Source organism: Macrobrachium rosenbergii, chromosome 30 (assembly GCF_040412425.1).
Source record: "Macrobrachium rosenbergii isolate ZJJX-2024 chromosome 30, ASM4041242v1, whole genome shotgun sequence".
NCBI classification, from domain to species: domain Eukaryota; kingdom Metazoa; phylum Arthropoda; class Malacostraca; order Decapoda; family Palaemonidae; genus Macrobrachium; species Macrobrachium rosenbergii.
Window position 1 is genome coordinate 7,911,001 of NC_089770.1, and position 15,075 is coordinate 7,926,075.

General features: G+C 35.3%; 1 protein-coding gene across 4 annotated transcripts in view; it reads left to right on the top strand.

Annotated features, from left to right (window-relative positions):
• Positions 1-14,850, top strand: part of LOC136854986 (E3 ubiquitin-protein ligase znrf2-like) — an 86,189-nt gene extending 71,339 nt beyond the window's left edge. For 3 of the 4 annotated variants that reach the window (XR_010857853.1, XR_010857855.1, XR_010857854.1), the window contains exons 3-5: positions 1,443-1,536; positions 5,388-5,515; positions 10,651-14,850. Coding sequence is in view for 1 of the 4 variants with exons in the window: in XM_067131666.1 (XP_066987767.1) it covers positions 1,443-1,529; positions 5,381-5,515; positions 10,651-10,686 (258 nt within the window). In the remaining 3 variants the exon portion in view is untranslated. Of the gene's footprint in view, positions 1-1,442; positions 1,537-5,380; positions 5,516-10,650 lie in introns of all 4 variants that reach the window. The other variant, XM_067131666.1, reaches the window with a different exon arrangement.
• Positions 14,851-15,075: the final 225 nt, after the last annotated feature.

Genomic DNA, 15,075 nt, shown 5'->3' on the forward strand with positions numbered 1-15,075 from the left:
GCTGGCTAATGAGACACTACACCAAACTCCGTCCGCTTACAGCCCCTTCAGTAGCAAGGGGGGGGGGAAGGTTTTATAGTCCTCATTCCCCCCCCCTTCTCCCGAACCTCTCCATTACCCCTGGGGCGTTTTTGTAGGAAGGATTCCCTCCATACACTTCATTCGGAATATGTATGTGACTGCACATGTAGGCTATATGATTTAAATTCTCTCTCTCTCTCTCTCTCTCTCTCTCTCTCTCTCTCTCTCTCTCTCTCTCTCTCTCTCTCTCTCTCTCAAAATAAATAATTGTAGAGATACATTAATTATGGTAATTAGTTACAGATTAAAATAGGATAAATAAATGAAGAGATATATTTATTAATTATATTTTTTTTATTTAGATCAAAAATATAAACAAATAAACTAAATAAGCAAAGGAACAAACAAATAATTAAGACTGTCAAAACAAAATAATGAATGAATAAATAAGTAGATCAATAAAAAATAAATATATTTATAAAACCACAAAAATTATTCCATTTAGTTTATAAATCATTATAAAAAAATATATATATATATATATATATATATATATATATTATTATGAAGCCATAAAAATTATTATTCCATTTAATCATAAACTAAAACATGGCGAACACCACGCAATGACAAATGGCTCTAAACTTCTTTTAAAGTGGCGACCCCACCACCTGGGTGTGTGTGTGTGTCTTATAAAAGGTTTGAATCATATATAAGTAAAGATTATGTTCGTGGAAGTGCCGTTTGTTATCTTTAATTAGCTCTCAGAGGCTTCTTTTGGGCATGGCTGATGAAGGGCTCAGTGATTCATCATCAGATGTGGCGATGATCAGGTGCAGTAGGTATGTTATTATATATATATATATATATATATATATATATATATATATATATATATATATATATATATATATATATATATATATATATATATATATATAATGTATATATATATTTATATATATATATATATTATATATATATATATATATATAGATTATATATATATAAGATTATAATGTGTGTGTGTGTTTTAGTGTGTGTTTTGAAGGAGGTTCACTCCAGATTCCTGGAGAAGATTGTTGAAGACCCAGTTTTCTGCATACAAAGTGTATATGATAAGTTTCACTGACGAGGCAAATGTTTGTGTGTTAGGTGCATATATATATATATATATATATATATATATATATATATATATATATATATATATATATATATATATATATATATATATATATTTATACTACATACAATAGTAATGGTTTTGTATCTTGACACCTGTTAATTAAACTTGTACTGTATTTTTGATGCATATTGTATATGCCTCTTCAATGCCTACATTCCATGTTGCATGTTTTTAATTTCAATTATCTCTGAAAACTTCATCGTGTATTAATTTTCTTTTAATTCTCTTGCAGGTTTCATGCCCCATTTGCTCCAAACTTGTTCTACCCGACCGATTTGGAGTGCCATCTGTCATATGCCCTGGTCAGCCACGCATCAGTATAATGGGCTAATGGTCTCTCTCTTCTCTCTGGGTTCTCTCTCTCTCTCTCTCTCTCTCCTCTCTCCACACCAGTTATGACGGTATGGTAATTTTCTATCTTTCTCTCTCTCTCTCATCCAAGTTATAATTGTATGGTAATTTATATAGAAATTCTCTCTCTCTCTCTCTCTCTCTCTCTCTCTCTCTTAACTGTGCGGTGCTTAATTGACCAATCTCCAAAACCACTACCTCTTGCTTAAACTTCTATTGATTGACTACTTTTAGTTCACTTGAGCTTGAAGCTAGTGAACCTTTCTTATGTAAGGTTATCAGTAATTTGTATATATAAAAATGTTTCACACTTTTGTCTAATACAGAACCACTGGATCAGTTTGAATAAACTCTACTAGAAAGCAGCCTTGAGTAAAGGGAACTCAAGTTTGTTCCTGGTTGAAGTGACCATGTTCCTTTCTAAGGGTTAGATAGTTAAGAACAGTGAAAATAGGATGTGGTCATTTAGAAATAATTATCTCTTGAACTGCTGGACCAGATTGGACAAAACTCACTTGAAAGCTTCCTCATGTCTTGTAAGTTTGAGTATGTCCAAACCATGGTCTCAAGGACAAGGTTGCTACCTCAGAAAAGTTAATAATACCTTAGTTTTACCAGACCACTGAGCTGATTAACAGCCCTCCTAGGGCTGGCCTGAAGGATTAGACTTATTTAACGTGGCTAAGAACCAATTGGTTACTTAGCAACGTCCAAAGTTGTACTCGGGAAAGTATGAAAAATTTTGCAAATTTTCTCAGGAATAACTGAGCTACAGTTTGTCATATTAATTCATACTCATCTTCATGCAGTGCACAGTCAACTTGGCTCCAACCATAGCCCCAGGGGCTACAGTATGGGTCCAGAGTTTCCTTTGGAATGAATATAAAAAATCTTAATCATATACTTTCTAGTATGATCCTTGTGGCTTAGGTGAGCTGTGGCCAGTGGCTGTCTTGTTTACCATAATATGGCGTTACAATATAAAAAGGTCTGTGACATCTTACATCATTGACCACTGGGTCATTGCAGTTATCTTAGACAGACTAGTACTGATAATTTCACGTTCATTTTCAACCAGCATATTTACAAACGTTCCCTTTAAAAGATGTTTGTTTGTTTGGAGAGAGCTTAAAAAATGCAGCGTGGAAAATAAGTCACTGTTCACGTTTATAAAAGTTCATTGAAAGAGAATGATGAAGAAAGATGCTAAAGAAGTGAGCTAACAAAGAAGTTTGTAAAAGTTAACTTAGAGTGAAGTGTTAAAGAAATGGGACAAAGAAATAACAAGAAAGCTGCCATCTTAGCAACTGGGATATCTTATTTTTTATATATATAATTTTCAGGTATATTACATAGTCAGGTTCTTTGCCTTCAGTATATATATCCCTAGCCTGTGCTAGCAGAAGGCCAGATTGGTTTTAGTATCAGTCACCATAGGAGAATTCATTCAAATAAATTTTGTCATTCGTCATCATTTTCAATTTATCCACTTAAAAGTTTATAAATGAGTTGCCAGTTATTAGATAAAAGCTATAATTTTGTTATTAAAGACAAAACTCTTTTTGACAGCTCTGTAAGTTAAATATTTTGACCTATTAATAATAATAGTATATTGAAAATCCACAAATATCAATAAACTGTATAATTTGATATACTGTACAGTAATTGTGTGTTTTTAATATACTTTTATTTAACCGTGACATTGTGAATTTGTTGTCAATAATAATATTGTCAATAATTATTATTAACAATAATCCAAATATTCATGTGAATATTTCTTAATGTTTCATTTTTTTTTATCTTTTTCTTGTCTTGTGTAATAAAGATTTACGTTGTCTCTCGTCATATTTTTAATCTTTCACTATTCTTTATTTCAAAAGAAATTACACCAAGTGTGTATTTGACTCCCAAAAAATTAACAAGAAACTGTGTATTTGTACATGTAGCATTGAATATGATTCATACGTATGTATGTATGTGTTCTATAAAATTGTAGTTAATTTCAACAGCGCCTTTGTTTATAAATTGAATTTAGTCTTTTCCCCTTAAGCATAATGCGATTTTACATTCGGTTCATTATCCCATGATGATCAAAAGCTTCAACCCGAGGATTGTCCAGAATCTTTTCTATTTGTTTCACGGTCAATTTGCCCTCTTAAATGGCTGTCCAGCGAGAACCCGCTTCGCTGTTCCAGATAATTTTGCAATTTCAGTCATGTATATTAAGTCTTTGACACTGATACCATGTACCCTTTGTGTCTTTCCACCTGCCAAAAAGAGAGAGAGAAAAAAAGTTGCACTATCCACATCTAATCATAATTTGCTGGTGCAAATTAGACAAAGGTTGAGTCAAAATGTTTCCCTCATTAGCAGTTAGGAGGGTGATTTGAAAGTGAAATTACACTTTTTAGATCCTTTGTCCTTAAAGTTCACTGTGTTTCTTTTAACCCATACAATGAAGTATATCAGTGGCTAGCAGTTGACTGCTCTGGGTTGTCCTTCACATTTTGTTGCATTTGGTAGCACGTTTAGTATGCAAGCAAGGAGACTTGTGCTCGATACCAGGATGGGGTGGGAACGATGTAGGCATGTCTCCTAAAGATCCATCCTGCCCGCTGGACTAAAGAGCAATTTAGTTCTTGGCTGCTAGTCAACTGTTGTTGGTCCTAGTGGGAGATGGGAAAAGAAAACTAAAAGACATCAGGTCAGAGTGATCAGTGGTATTTGGAAATGTATATTTTCATAACATGATGAAAAACAAGAGGACCTCATTGAGGCTCTCATCTGACACTGCTTCTTCCTCCCTCTCTTTTCTTCTGTTCCTCATTGTCCTTCCCTTGGCCCAACTTCGTAAATAGAATTTCTTCATCGAAAACTTTTTATATATTTTTCCATGACTTGGAAAATGAAATGGACCAGAGGCAAAACAGGGAAAACTTTTGCCTCTTCTTCTCTTCTTCCCTTAATTATCTGGCAAGTACCAATGGACTAATATCCGTCCTGGGCGGATTTTTATGGCGGATTGTTTTAATCTGTTTTCGGAGGGGAAGTGAAGGATGACGATTCCCTTTTTTCAATCAGAATAAAGCAACTTTTGGGCAGTTTTGACAGTTTTTATAAACTCTCTCTCTCTCTCTCTCTCTCTCTCTCTCTCTCTCTCTCTCTCTCTCTCTCTCTCTCTCTCTCTCTCTCTCTCTCTCAGAAAGAGAAAGAGATAAATCAATGTACATGGGTACTAAGTAGAACTGTGGTCAGGGGCAACTTTGGGATTTCTGGCTGACCTGTTCTTTCTAGACTCTGTTCCTGTCTTACTCAGAATATGACTTAATTTGGTGACCATTTTCCTCAAGCTCCATGTGAATTTAAATCTTTCATCATCTTTTTACAAGAAAATAACAAATCACCTGCCTTATGGCCTGTGTGTTTGCAGATTTACAGCCAGTGTTGCTCTGAAATTCTCTTTATGTGGACATGTTAGAAAAAAAAATATACAACACATATTTGTAGTATATTGTATATACTTAACACTTAAAATTATTTATGTGAATTGAAAATGTGTTAATGGAGGTTTTAATAATATGCATTTTAAACTCTCGTATCATAGTAGTTTAGGCATTTTTAAATGCATATCTAACCAGATTGAACAGAAGAAAATAGTGATTATAAATCTTTTTTCATCTACACATTTCAAAAATTCATTTTCACAAGATTTTAAGAGGTCATTGTTGATTACCTTTACTCCTTCAGAAGTTTTGTTTTTCCACCAGATTGCATAGCATTGTTTCAGGTTTGAATATTTGTTTGATATTTTGGTCTGACTTTACAGAGGATGTGCTGACGGAGGATAAAGGGGAATGTGTGATTTGTTTGGAGGATCTTTGCCAGGGAGACACAATTGCAAGGCTCCCTTGTCTATGTATTTATCACAAATCATGCATAGATGAATGGTTCCAGGTAAGGACTGCCTTAAATTATCATCCCATTGCAAACCAGTTATCATACTGTATCTTATCTGTGCCATATATCGCCTGTAATTGAAAGGTTCCAGTTTTATCAGTTTTGCCTGATAAGCTCGGTTTTGGAGGGGGCAGATGAGGGTGATTCTGATACTTCTATTTTGTTAATTAGAAGTTCCAGTCAAACCTTGCATTTCTTACCCAGCCTTTATATTTTTTACCATTTTTATGTATGTTCTTCTTAACATTTTTATGTATATACAGACACTACCCAATTTACGAACTTTCAGAGTTACGAACAGAGACGGTCGCAAGTTAAAATTGCGTTTGGAGCACTCCCCTTTTGCTGTTATGTATATTTTGTCAATAAACTAACTTCTGTTCTTTGCAAAAATTTCTACTAGCAGAATAGGCACCCAGAGCAAAATTTGAATTGTAAACATCAACAAAAATTATGCTCTGCACATCAAAAACCAACTTACAAACAAATCAAGGCACGAATGGCCGTTCGGAACATCTCGTTCGTAAGAACAAATCAAGGCACAAATGGCCGTTCGGAACATAACTCGTTCGTAAGTAGGGTTGTGTCTGTATTCTCCTTAACATTTTGTATCATACTTTTTTTTTTCTTAACTACTATCCCAGTTTGCACTTTCCATCTTCTTGTTCACGACCATATCTTAATTTTTCATGACCTCACTGAAGGTCCCTCTTGAACTCTGGCTCTGGTGTATGGCAAAAAAGGCCATGCCCCCATCTGTCCAATCAGCCTATCAACTGTAATTGGATCTGAAATACTTTGTCTTGATATTTATATTCTTAAGCTGCATCCCTTTTACAAACTTTTATTTAGATATCAGCTATCAGGGGAATTTCCTGAAGTTCTGTAAGTATTGGTAGTTTTAAGACATTCACATCTAACTGTCAATTGAAAAAAATAGCATGTGGTAAAGTCCAGAGTAGCCATAGCCATTAGATTTTGTAAGATTATTTGTTATCCCATTCTGCAAGGCTTTTATTACCGTTTAATTGTTAATACTTTAATTAATAGAGAATTTACACCTAGCTCTTTTCCTTTAGTTGCTGAAGTATCTAGAACCTTCTGTTGTGATGAAATGATTCTGGCATTGAGTAATTTTTCGATTACTAAGTTTAAGGTGGTTACTTATCTAAAATTAGGCAATGAGTGTTATGTTATCCTTCAGTGTAAATTACACATGTGACATCTCTAGGTTACTATGCCCAAAGTTAATGTGTGCTTATTTATCTGAGTATATCTTCAGTACAGTTATCACAAGTTCTATACAAAGAATATTCACACGCTGTCTTGATTAAATGTGCCCTAAAGTAAATTTACAGTATTCTCCTTAGCAAAATTTCTTGGAAGCTGAGCCCATGTTATATAAGAAAATAAAACAGCTGTGCTGTAGGGTATGATATAATTACTGAAATCTCTACCTGAAACAAGCTATGTAAACATCACTTGAGCCAACCAATCTAATTTATTTACAAAGAAGGATCCTGAATGAAATATTAATTAAACGAGAAAGCACGAAGAGAAAGATGTGGGGAATGAAATTGGAATTTTAACAAAGGAAGAAAGAAACTACAGTGGGTAGACTGTAGGGGACTAAGCTTTCTAGAGTACAGTAAGAAAGTATGAGAAAAAGTGGTGGGAGAAAGGTTAAGAAAAATTGTTAAAATTAGTTGACAGTTTAGCATCATGCAGTAACACTGGCCAGAGAGGCATTCTATAAAATTCTGCAACTGCAGTAAAAAGTCCTTGTAAAAGAGAAATGTTACAGTTATACTAACTGTGCTTGAGAAAACATTCAACAGAGTGCCAGGACAGGCAATTCTACAGGCACCTTAAAGTGAAGGGTACAAGAAGAATCCATAAGCAAATGACGGTGACATATAAAAACAGAAAATGTAGATTCAAAACAGTGGCACGCATTTCAGGAGAATGTGTTGAATGTTAGTGGCCGTCAGGGTTCTCCACCTGACCCTTTACTGTGTATCATAGCAATGAAGAAGCTACACAATAGTGTAGGAAGAGGGTCCCCTTGGAAGTAATCTATGCATAACACTGGTAGGTAACAGCAGAACCAGAGGAAGATGTTGCAGATATTTAGAAGATGCAAAAGTAGATTACAGAAGAGAGAATTAAAAATCATCTGAGCAAGACTAAGGATATGATGACAAGGAAGGAAGCATAAAGAAGATACCTTAGTTTTGACCAAGCTGATTAGAAGTGGCCATGTATTAGACTTATTTGCGGTGAGACCAGTGGTTACTTCAAGATAGTTTTGTCTGATGAATGTAATAGATAGAGTCAAAGGAGTTGGCCAGGAGTGTAGTGTAATAGATTGAATCACAGAGATGGTCAAGAGTGCAAAGCTTTAATGGAGTGAGGTTTTTTCAACAAATGATGTACAGAAGGAGTTAATAGTGACATGGAGAAAAATTTACATTGTGGCATCATTATTGTTTGTTTATCCGTTTATAATCTTCTGAGTATGAGTTTAAAAAGCCCAGAGAGAAGTTGATGACATGCAAGAAGCTGGAAAACACATAGATACAATTGTGATGAGAAGTACAGACAGTTTCTAAGAAAGGATTGCGTTGTTTTGTCAGTTGAAGCATACTTAACATAACGTACATTACTGTGAGCATATTTGATAGGGATAGAAAGGTGAAAAAAGAGCTTGTCAGAAGTATAAAAAAATATATATATAGTCAAAAGGAAACATAAAAAAAAAATTAGTCATCGAATTAGTCATTAAAAAATAGTCATTGCAAACTACTAGCAGCAGTAGGAGTGTGTGGCCTGACAACTGGGAAGGATTCTCGAAAGAGACTTAGTGCAGTAATGGAATAAAGATGTACAAAAGTCAGTCGAAAGAAAGAAGAGAAACGTCAGGCTCTAGCAGAAGATAGACAGGGAAGAGGAGAGAGATGTACATTCACTGGAAAAGAGGAGGCAGCAAAGATGCAGGCGATAAAGACACAGAGGAGGGGTCAGGAGGAATGGAGTCATCATTTGAAAATATCAAGGATAAGAAAGTAGCTGAGGATAGATGCAAAAAGTCACAATATACAAAAGATAAATTAGAAATTAATGTTGAAAATAAAGATAATGGAATGATTTGGGCAGTGTTTTTAAGGTCTAATATATGAAGGAAGTGGATTGTGAGGAGGTTGAAAGGGCCCTCTGGAAGATTAAAAATGAAAAAGCTCCTTGGCCTTCCAGAGGGACATGATGATCTGATAAAAGCAGGTGAAGATCCATTCATCCATTAGTTCGCTAGAATATACAGAAATCTGAAAAAGAAAGAGAAATGACCATAAGAATGAGAAAGTAGTCTTAAATTATAATACACAAAAGAGAAGGGATGCTCATTACCATTGGAAATTACAAAGGAATAAGGCTCAGGATCCTAACAGTTGTTTTGGGAAGGCTGAGAAAAATATTTGAAATCAGTGATAGCTAGTTTGGCATTTTGCTAGAGAGGTCAACAGAAGCGGTCTTTATAATGAGGCAGCTGCAGGAAAAGTACTTTGCAAAAAGTAAGAGGATGTACAGCACCTTGGTGAAATTTGGAAAGGCATCAGCCTTAGTACTGATAAAAGTGATTTGATAAATATTACGAAGGCTGAGACTACTAGGTGGGCTTGTTAAGGTAGTGAGAATGTGAAGTAAATGTTGGTGACTACCAAGGATCAGCACTGAGTACCATGCTGTTGTCAGTAATACAGGAAACTTTAACCGAGAGCAGAAAAGGAGGCCAGAGAGAGAGAGAGAGAGAGAGGGAGAGAGAGAGTGTTAAGAGAGAGAGAGGAGAGAGTAATACAGGAAACTGTTAACCGAGGTGGAAAAGGAGGCCCAGAGAGAGAGAGGAGAGAGAGAGAGAGAGAGGAGAGAGAGAGAGAGATGAGAAAAGAGAGCTGGAAAAATGGAAGGAGAGGACTCAAAAAAAATGTTAAAAAAAAGCCATGGGAAGTAGAAAGAAGCAAAGTTGGGGGTGAATTCACTATTGTCTACTGAATACAGTAATAGATGTCACAAGAGATGTTCAGTATTACAAAATATAATTGAGCTAGAAATTTTTGATGCCCAAAATGTGTTACACAAACAAATGGGAAAGAGAAGGAAGTGGAGTATTGATGTTGTGATCGATGGCCAGTTCAAGGAAGCAGAGCATTTCTGTTACTTTGGGGCCACTGCACTATGAAGTCAGAAGAAAGAGCTGTAACTAAATTGAGTTGCTGCAACTTTGATGGAATGGAGAGAGAAAGCGAGACTAATGGTAAATAAAATTTTCCCATCATTAGAGAGAGCAAAGGATTTTGGTTGGTACAAAAGTCCTGTATTACTTTAAGCAGCAGAAAACTGGTACTGAGAAAAAAAATGATTTGGAAAAAGCATGGCTGTAGAATGTTAAGATTCAATGCTAGAGTTTGGTTGGAAGATTGTATTTTGTACGTGGAAGTGGCAAAGAGATGTGGTATCCAGGCACGGGAAAGTAGATTTAGATCTCAAAGATTTACATAATTTGGATGAGTGATGAAGAAGGTTGAGAACATTTGGTCAGAAAAGCAGTAGATAAGGGAGCAGTAGGATGAAGACCTATTGGAAGTCCAGGGATATTGTGGAAAAGGAGATAGGTGAAGACCTAGACCTGGTATGAAGGGAAATGGTGATATAAAAGCGTGATGATGATGATGATGATTGTGAGTGTTAATATCGGTACTGTACTTATGATTACTTGGAATCTATGGTTTTCAGTAGTTTTTGTCGAGGGAGATGCTTTTACAAACTAAAGAGATTCCAAAATACAGTATGATGTGGCTTTTCTACTCTATAAGTACTTAACTGTATTTTGTTTTTAATGCAGAAGTGGTTCATCACCCTGAAGCTATTTGTTCATGTATTGTAAGGGAATTGAACGTTTTGCTGATATTAGTCTTTGTAGTATATGAGGGGTTTGTGTACTCATCAGTCTTCTTAAGTATCAGTGAATATTGTATGTTGGGGTTAAACTTCAGTATTATACATTGTGGAAGTAGAGAGTTATTTACATCCACAGATGAGAGACTTTATGTCAACTAATTGCAATTTGCTTTTTGCAGGTGAATCGGTCGTGTCCCGAACATCCATATGACTGAGCCATTGCACATTTTTGATCGTCACAAGAAAATGCCTACGTGCCATTATTGTTGTTTGTGCCAGTTGGGAAGCATCGGAGGAATAGGGATGCTAACCCACGCCATTAGGAGGGGAGGACATTATTCCTTTTTACTTTTGTCGGATACTGTAACTTGACAAAGGTTGGAAGAAGTGTTAAGAAAAATGAAGCCCCATTTGACTGTAACTGAACTTCATGAAAATTTTTGTGACAGAATAAGTGAGATGTGAGTGAGTGTTATAAAACTACAGTGACAGAAATTATGTGATCCCAGGTACATCATAAGAGTTATTTGATGTCGAACAATGAAGTCTTGTGGCTTCATTATTTTGTTTTGTTGTTTTCCTGGCAACAGGAATTTACAAACTAAAACTCCAGATGTACTGTTTTGTGGCACTGTGTGTGCCAATCCTTGAAAAGTGACTCAAGTGAAATTTGAATTTGGATGTGTATCAATGATAACATCGAAAAATGCAGAGTTGACAGATTGCGTGATGCCATTGTTAATGCTGATGAATGGGTCTTCTATCCAGCGGTAATTTTGTTTTTCAGAAAGGATATTTTGTAAATCTGTATACATCTCCCTGTGTTATAGAAGACTTGATACATTTAAAAAAAAAAGGCTTTTTTCCTCAATTCGATATTATTGTCAGTCCTCAGCAGGTTCAGTCAAGCTTTTTAGGTATGCCCTTCCAGTTTTCAGTATTGTACTCTTGAAGACAAAATACAGTATATTGCTCTTAATTTTGTTTGCATTCTACAAAGCATTTCAGGACCTAGAGAGTTAAGGAGAGTTTTGTAGTACTGTATATCTTGACAGTGGTTGTATAAGCTGCTCAGGTAATAGATTAGAATGCAGTACTGCCGTGCAAGGAGTCGGCTCAAGGTGAGGGTTAAGTAATACTCACGTCCATGGTTGATGATATGATGCCTTAGCTGATTAACTAGAGATGTTTCAGCAAATTCAGTGCTGTACTTTTGTCAGTCACTTTAGAACATTATCATTATTATTATTATTATCATAGCCATACCTTTTAAAGACATCTTTAGCTTGCCTCTGTTGAATGGAGGAAGCGACCTGTGGTCCCTTGTTAGTGAAAGAAATCCTATTATTTTAACTTATGTTTCTATTTAGGATGAGCTGGTTTCATGCTTATCTTCCAGATTTTTAGATTAGTAGAAAAAAAAAGCTTATGAAGGAGCACTCTATCTTGGCCAGATACCTTAGAAACAGTTCCAAATTATTTGTTTCCTTTTTTCCTCTCCCCCACGTTCCTCGTGATACGAAACAGGAGTTGAGTCTGGTGCATTAGTCACGTGTACGAAGCCGATTTTGTTTTTGTACCAGGATTAATAAGCTCAGAGTGTAAGCCCTTTCTCCAATGATGAATTAATGTACCGCATATTGTGGTTAGCCCTAAGGACCTACAATAAGAATGCCTCGAGGCATAGAACAGAAACCTTTCAATTTTAAGTGATGGCTGTCTCATGCTTTACCTCACCTTTGGATGAATAGTATGGATTATCCTTGTAATTATTAAAGCATTGTGCTCATTGCAACGATGCATTGTGGTCACCACCGCTCTTGTGAAGAGACCCATGGCTACGACCAGCAGCATCGGCAGGTCATTTTTTAAACGATTTTTCCCCACTGTTTTATTTGAATTGAGTGAATATCAGTGCAGTCTTTCATGTTGCTGCTTGAAGAAAATTTCCTTTCATTAATTTTAATCAAAGGTTTTTCTTAACTTGGGTGGGGGCTTTTTTTGTATTTGCTTCAAGAGGCACTAGGGTTTGTGATGTTTTGATTATGATGACTGCAAGCCTATTGCATAGCCTTCATGTGTCTGTTTGTCCTGTGATTTGAAATTTGTTTTTAATATAATGTATACTCTAAACTTTTTGAAGTATTGCAGTGGCTACTGCTTAATCCAGCATTTATTTTTTAGGTTATGTTGATTTGTAGTTTGTTACTAATTAGATATATTGTTTACTAAAGAAAATCACATTTTTAGAGTCATAAGGAAGAATGTGATGCATTATTTGTGAGCCTTTTGGGTAGGGATGGTAAAGGTATGTTGACTTGGTGGATCTCAGTTGTAAAACTGCTTGATTTTTCATTGTTCAATTTGGGCATTTGTTTCTATCTTGTAAACACTTTATTGTAATTTAAACCTGACAATGTTTAGTTCAAATACCATTAGTCATATTAGCAGATAATTTTATTTAGACTCATTAACAAATAATTAGGAATTTAAGAGTTGATTAGCAAATGTTAGTTGAATTTCCTGTTAAGTAAGCTTCTTTGATCTTTGGTTCTTTTTTAACAATGGATATCATTGTTTTTCTTGAATTTTGGACAGAGTCAGATCTCTGTGAACTGTATTAACATGTGGCATTATTATAAGGGAAGGTGTATTATGATACAGTCGCTGGTTTTCAAGTTATTTTGGCTACGTATAAAGGAAAAAGCTTGGTGTAAATAGATTAGATAATTTTGTAATCAAAACTAGAAATAAAAGTACGTAGGTGTGTGTCTACATTAGGGTATGGTATATACATAAAAATTCGTTATTACAAGCTCTAACTGTGATTGAATAGAATTATATTAATTGGTTGTCCAATGGAAGTTTATCAAATTGGTTTTCAACTTGATATTTACATTTATTTTTTTCCTTTTATCTATCTCTACAGTCAGTATTGTCTCCGTACTCGTGGCAGTAGATCTGTCACCAATTGGACTATGGTTGTCTTGTATACTAATGCTGTTTGTGATTTGGCCTTAATCGTCTTAGTTGTCGATAAGAATTTAACTTAGGATTGGTAATTTAGTGCAAAGAGCATGAACATTTTAGATTTTAATGGGAATTTACACTTTTATACTTTGGTAAGGTGGCTGTCCACTGTATCAATCTTGAGTATAAGGTACTATTTTGACACACAACCCAAAATTGGTACTCTTTAACATACAGCATATATTTGTGCATATAAAAACAAATCATTGCTTTTGGAGTGGGTGATAGTCAAGAATTCAGAAGATGGCTCTGACATCATACATGTATGGCTTTTTGGCAATCCTTGGTGGTCTGTTGGCTCCTTGATGCTCCAGTGGTTGATAACACACTGAACAAGTGAATTATAGTGACTAGAAATTTTGTGTTTTATTTTTGTGCATTATTTTTGGGCCCCGTTGGCTCCATGCCTGAAGGTTGTATATATTGGTTGTCCTTCATATTTCTTCTGCCACTTTCCTTTCTCAGTCCTTTTGTTCCTCCCTTCCAAGCCCTTCTTGATGGGATGCCTTTTTTTTGATGCTTCATCTTCCTCCCCGTTATTTTACGATGACGTACACCTTTTCCTTAATCATACTAACCATATTGAATCTGCTGTAAACTAGCAAACACAGACAAACATATACACACACACACACACATCAGTAAGTGAAAGAAGCAGAGGCATAGCTGTGTGAATCAAGAGACTTGCGTTACCATTTGTCGGGTTTATACAGTTGCTATGATTTGCACAGCCGCGCCAGAACCCTCTCATATCTTAAGCGTATCATTAGAGTGGTCTGTTGATCAAACCCCCTTTGTAGCTGTCTGTCTGTCTTGTCTGTCAGCTTTTTTTCCCCCCCTCTATCTTTTATTTTCTCTTTTGAAACTAGTAGCGTCAGTGGTAAGTTGCTTTGGCGACCAACTTCTCACCAGCAGGTCACGAGTCTCGTTTGCCTTGTGTCTGTCCGGAATCATATCTATTCCAGCTGAGCTGTACCACGTGTTTCTTACCAAGTTGTTTTTCTTACGTTGCATGAATTCACGTTCACATGTGTATCATTGTATAGTTCCAGAGTATTTTATTACCCCATAAGATGTACTGTATATTACACTAAAGGTGCAATGATTTGATATATGTTGTAGTTTTGTATATATATATAAATATATATATATATATATCTATATTAGCCATAGTAATCAAAGACAATTGGCATAAAGCTATCCAGATGTTTGATTATAGAAATTTTTCAAAATTGCTGTGGAAATTTTTGAAAGAAAAAAATGTGATTTATTCTTTTAGTTAAAGATGAATTTTGTACACCGCAGTGTCGCTGAAAATTATGTACAATAATAAAGGCTGATGAATGTGAGATGACTTTTTCATTCCTCTTATGCTTGGGTGATTGAATCTTGAAATTTTGAAATTGAAGCTCTTGGCTGACAAATGCTGAGAAATTTATCAACTGGTTATTTATATTACAATATAGCATAAAGGAACTTTTTCTAAAGACCAGTGGGTGAAAATGCACTAATGGCATTTCAATGGAGGCATTTATAGTTTCATCAAATGTTTCGTTTTGGGAAGTACTTGTATT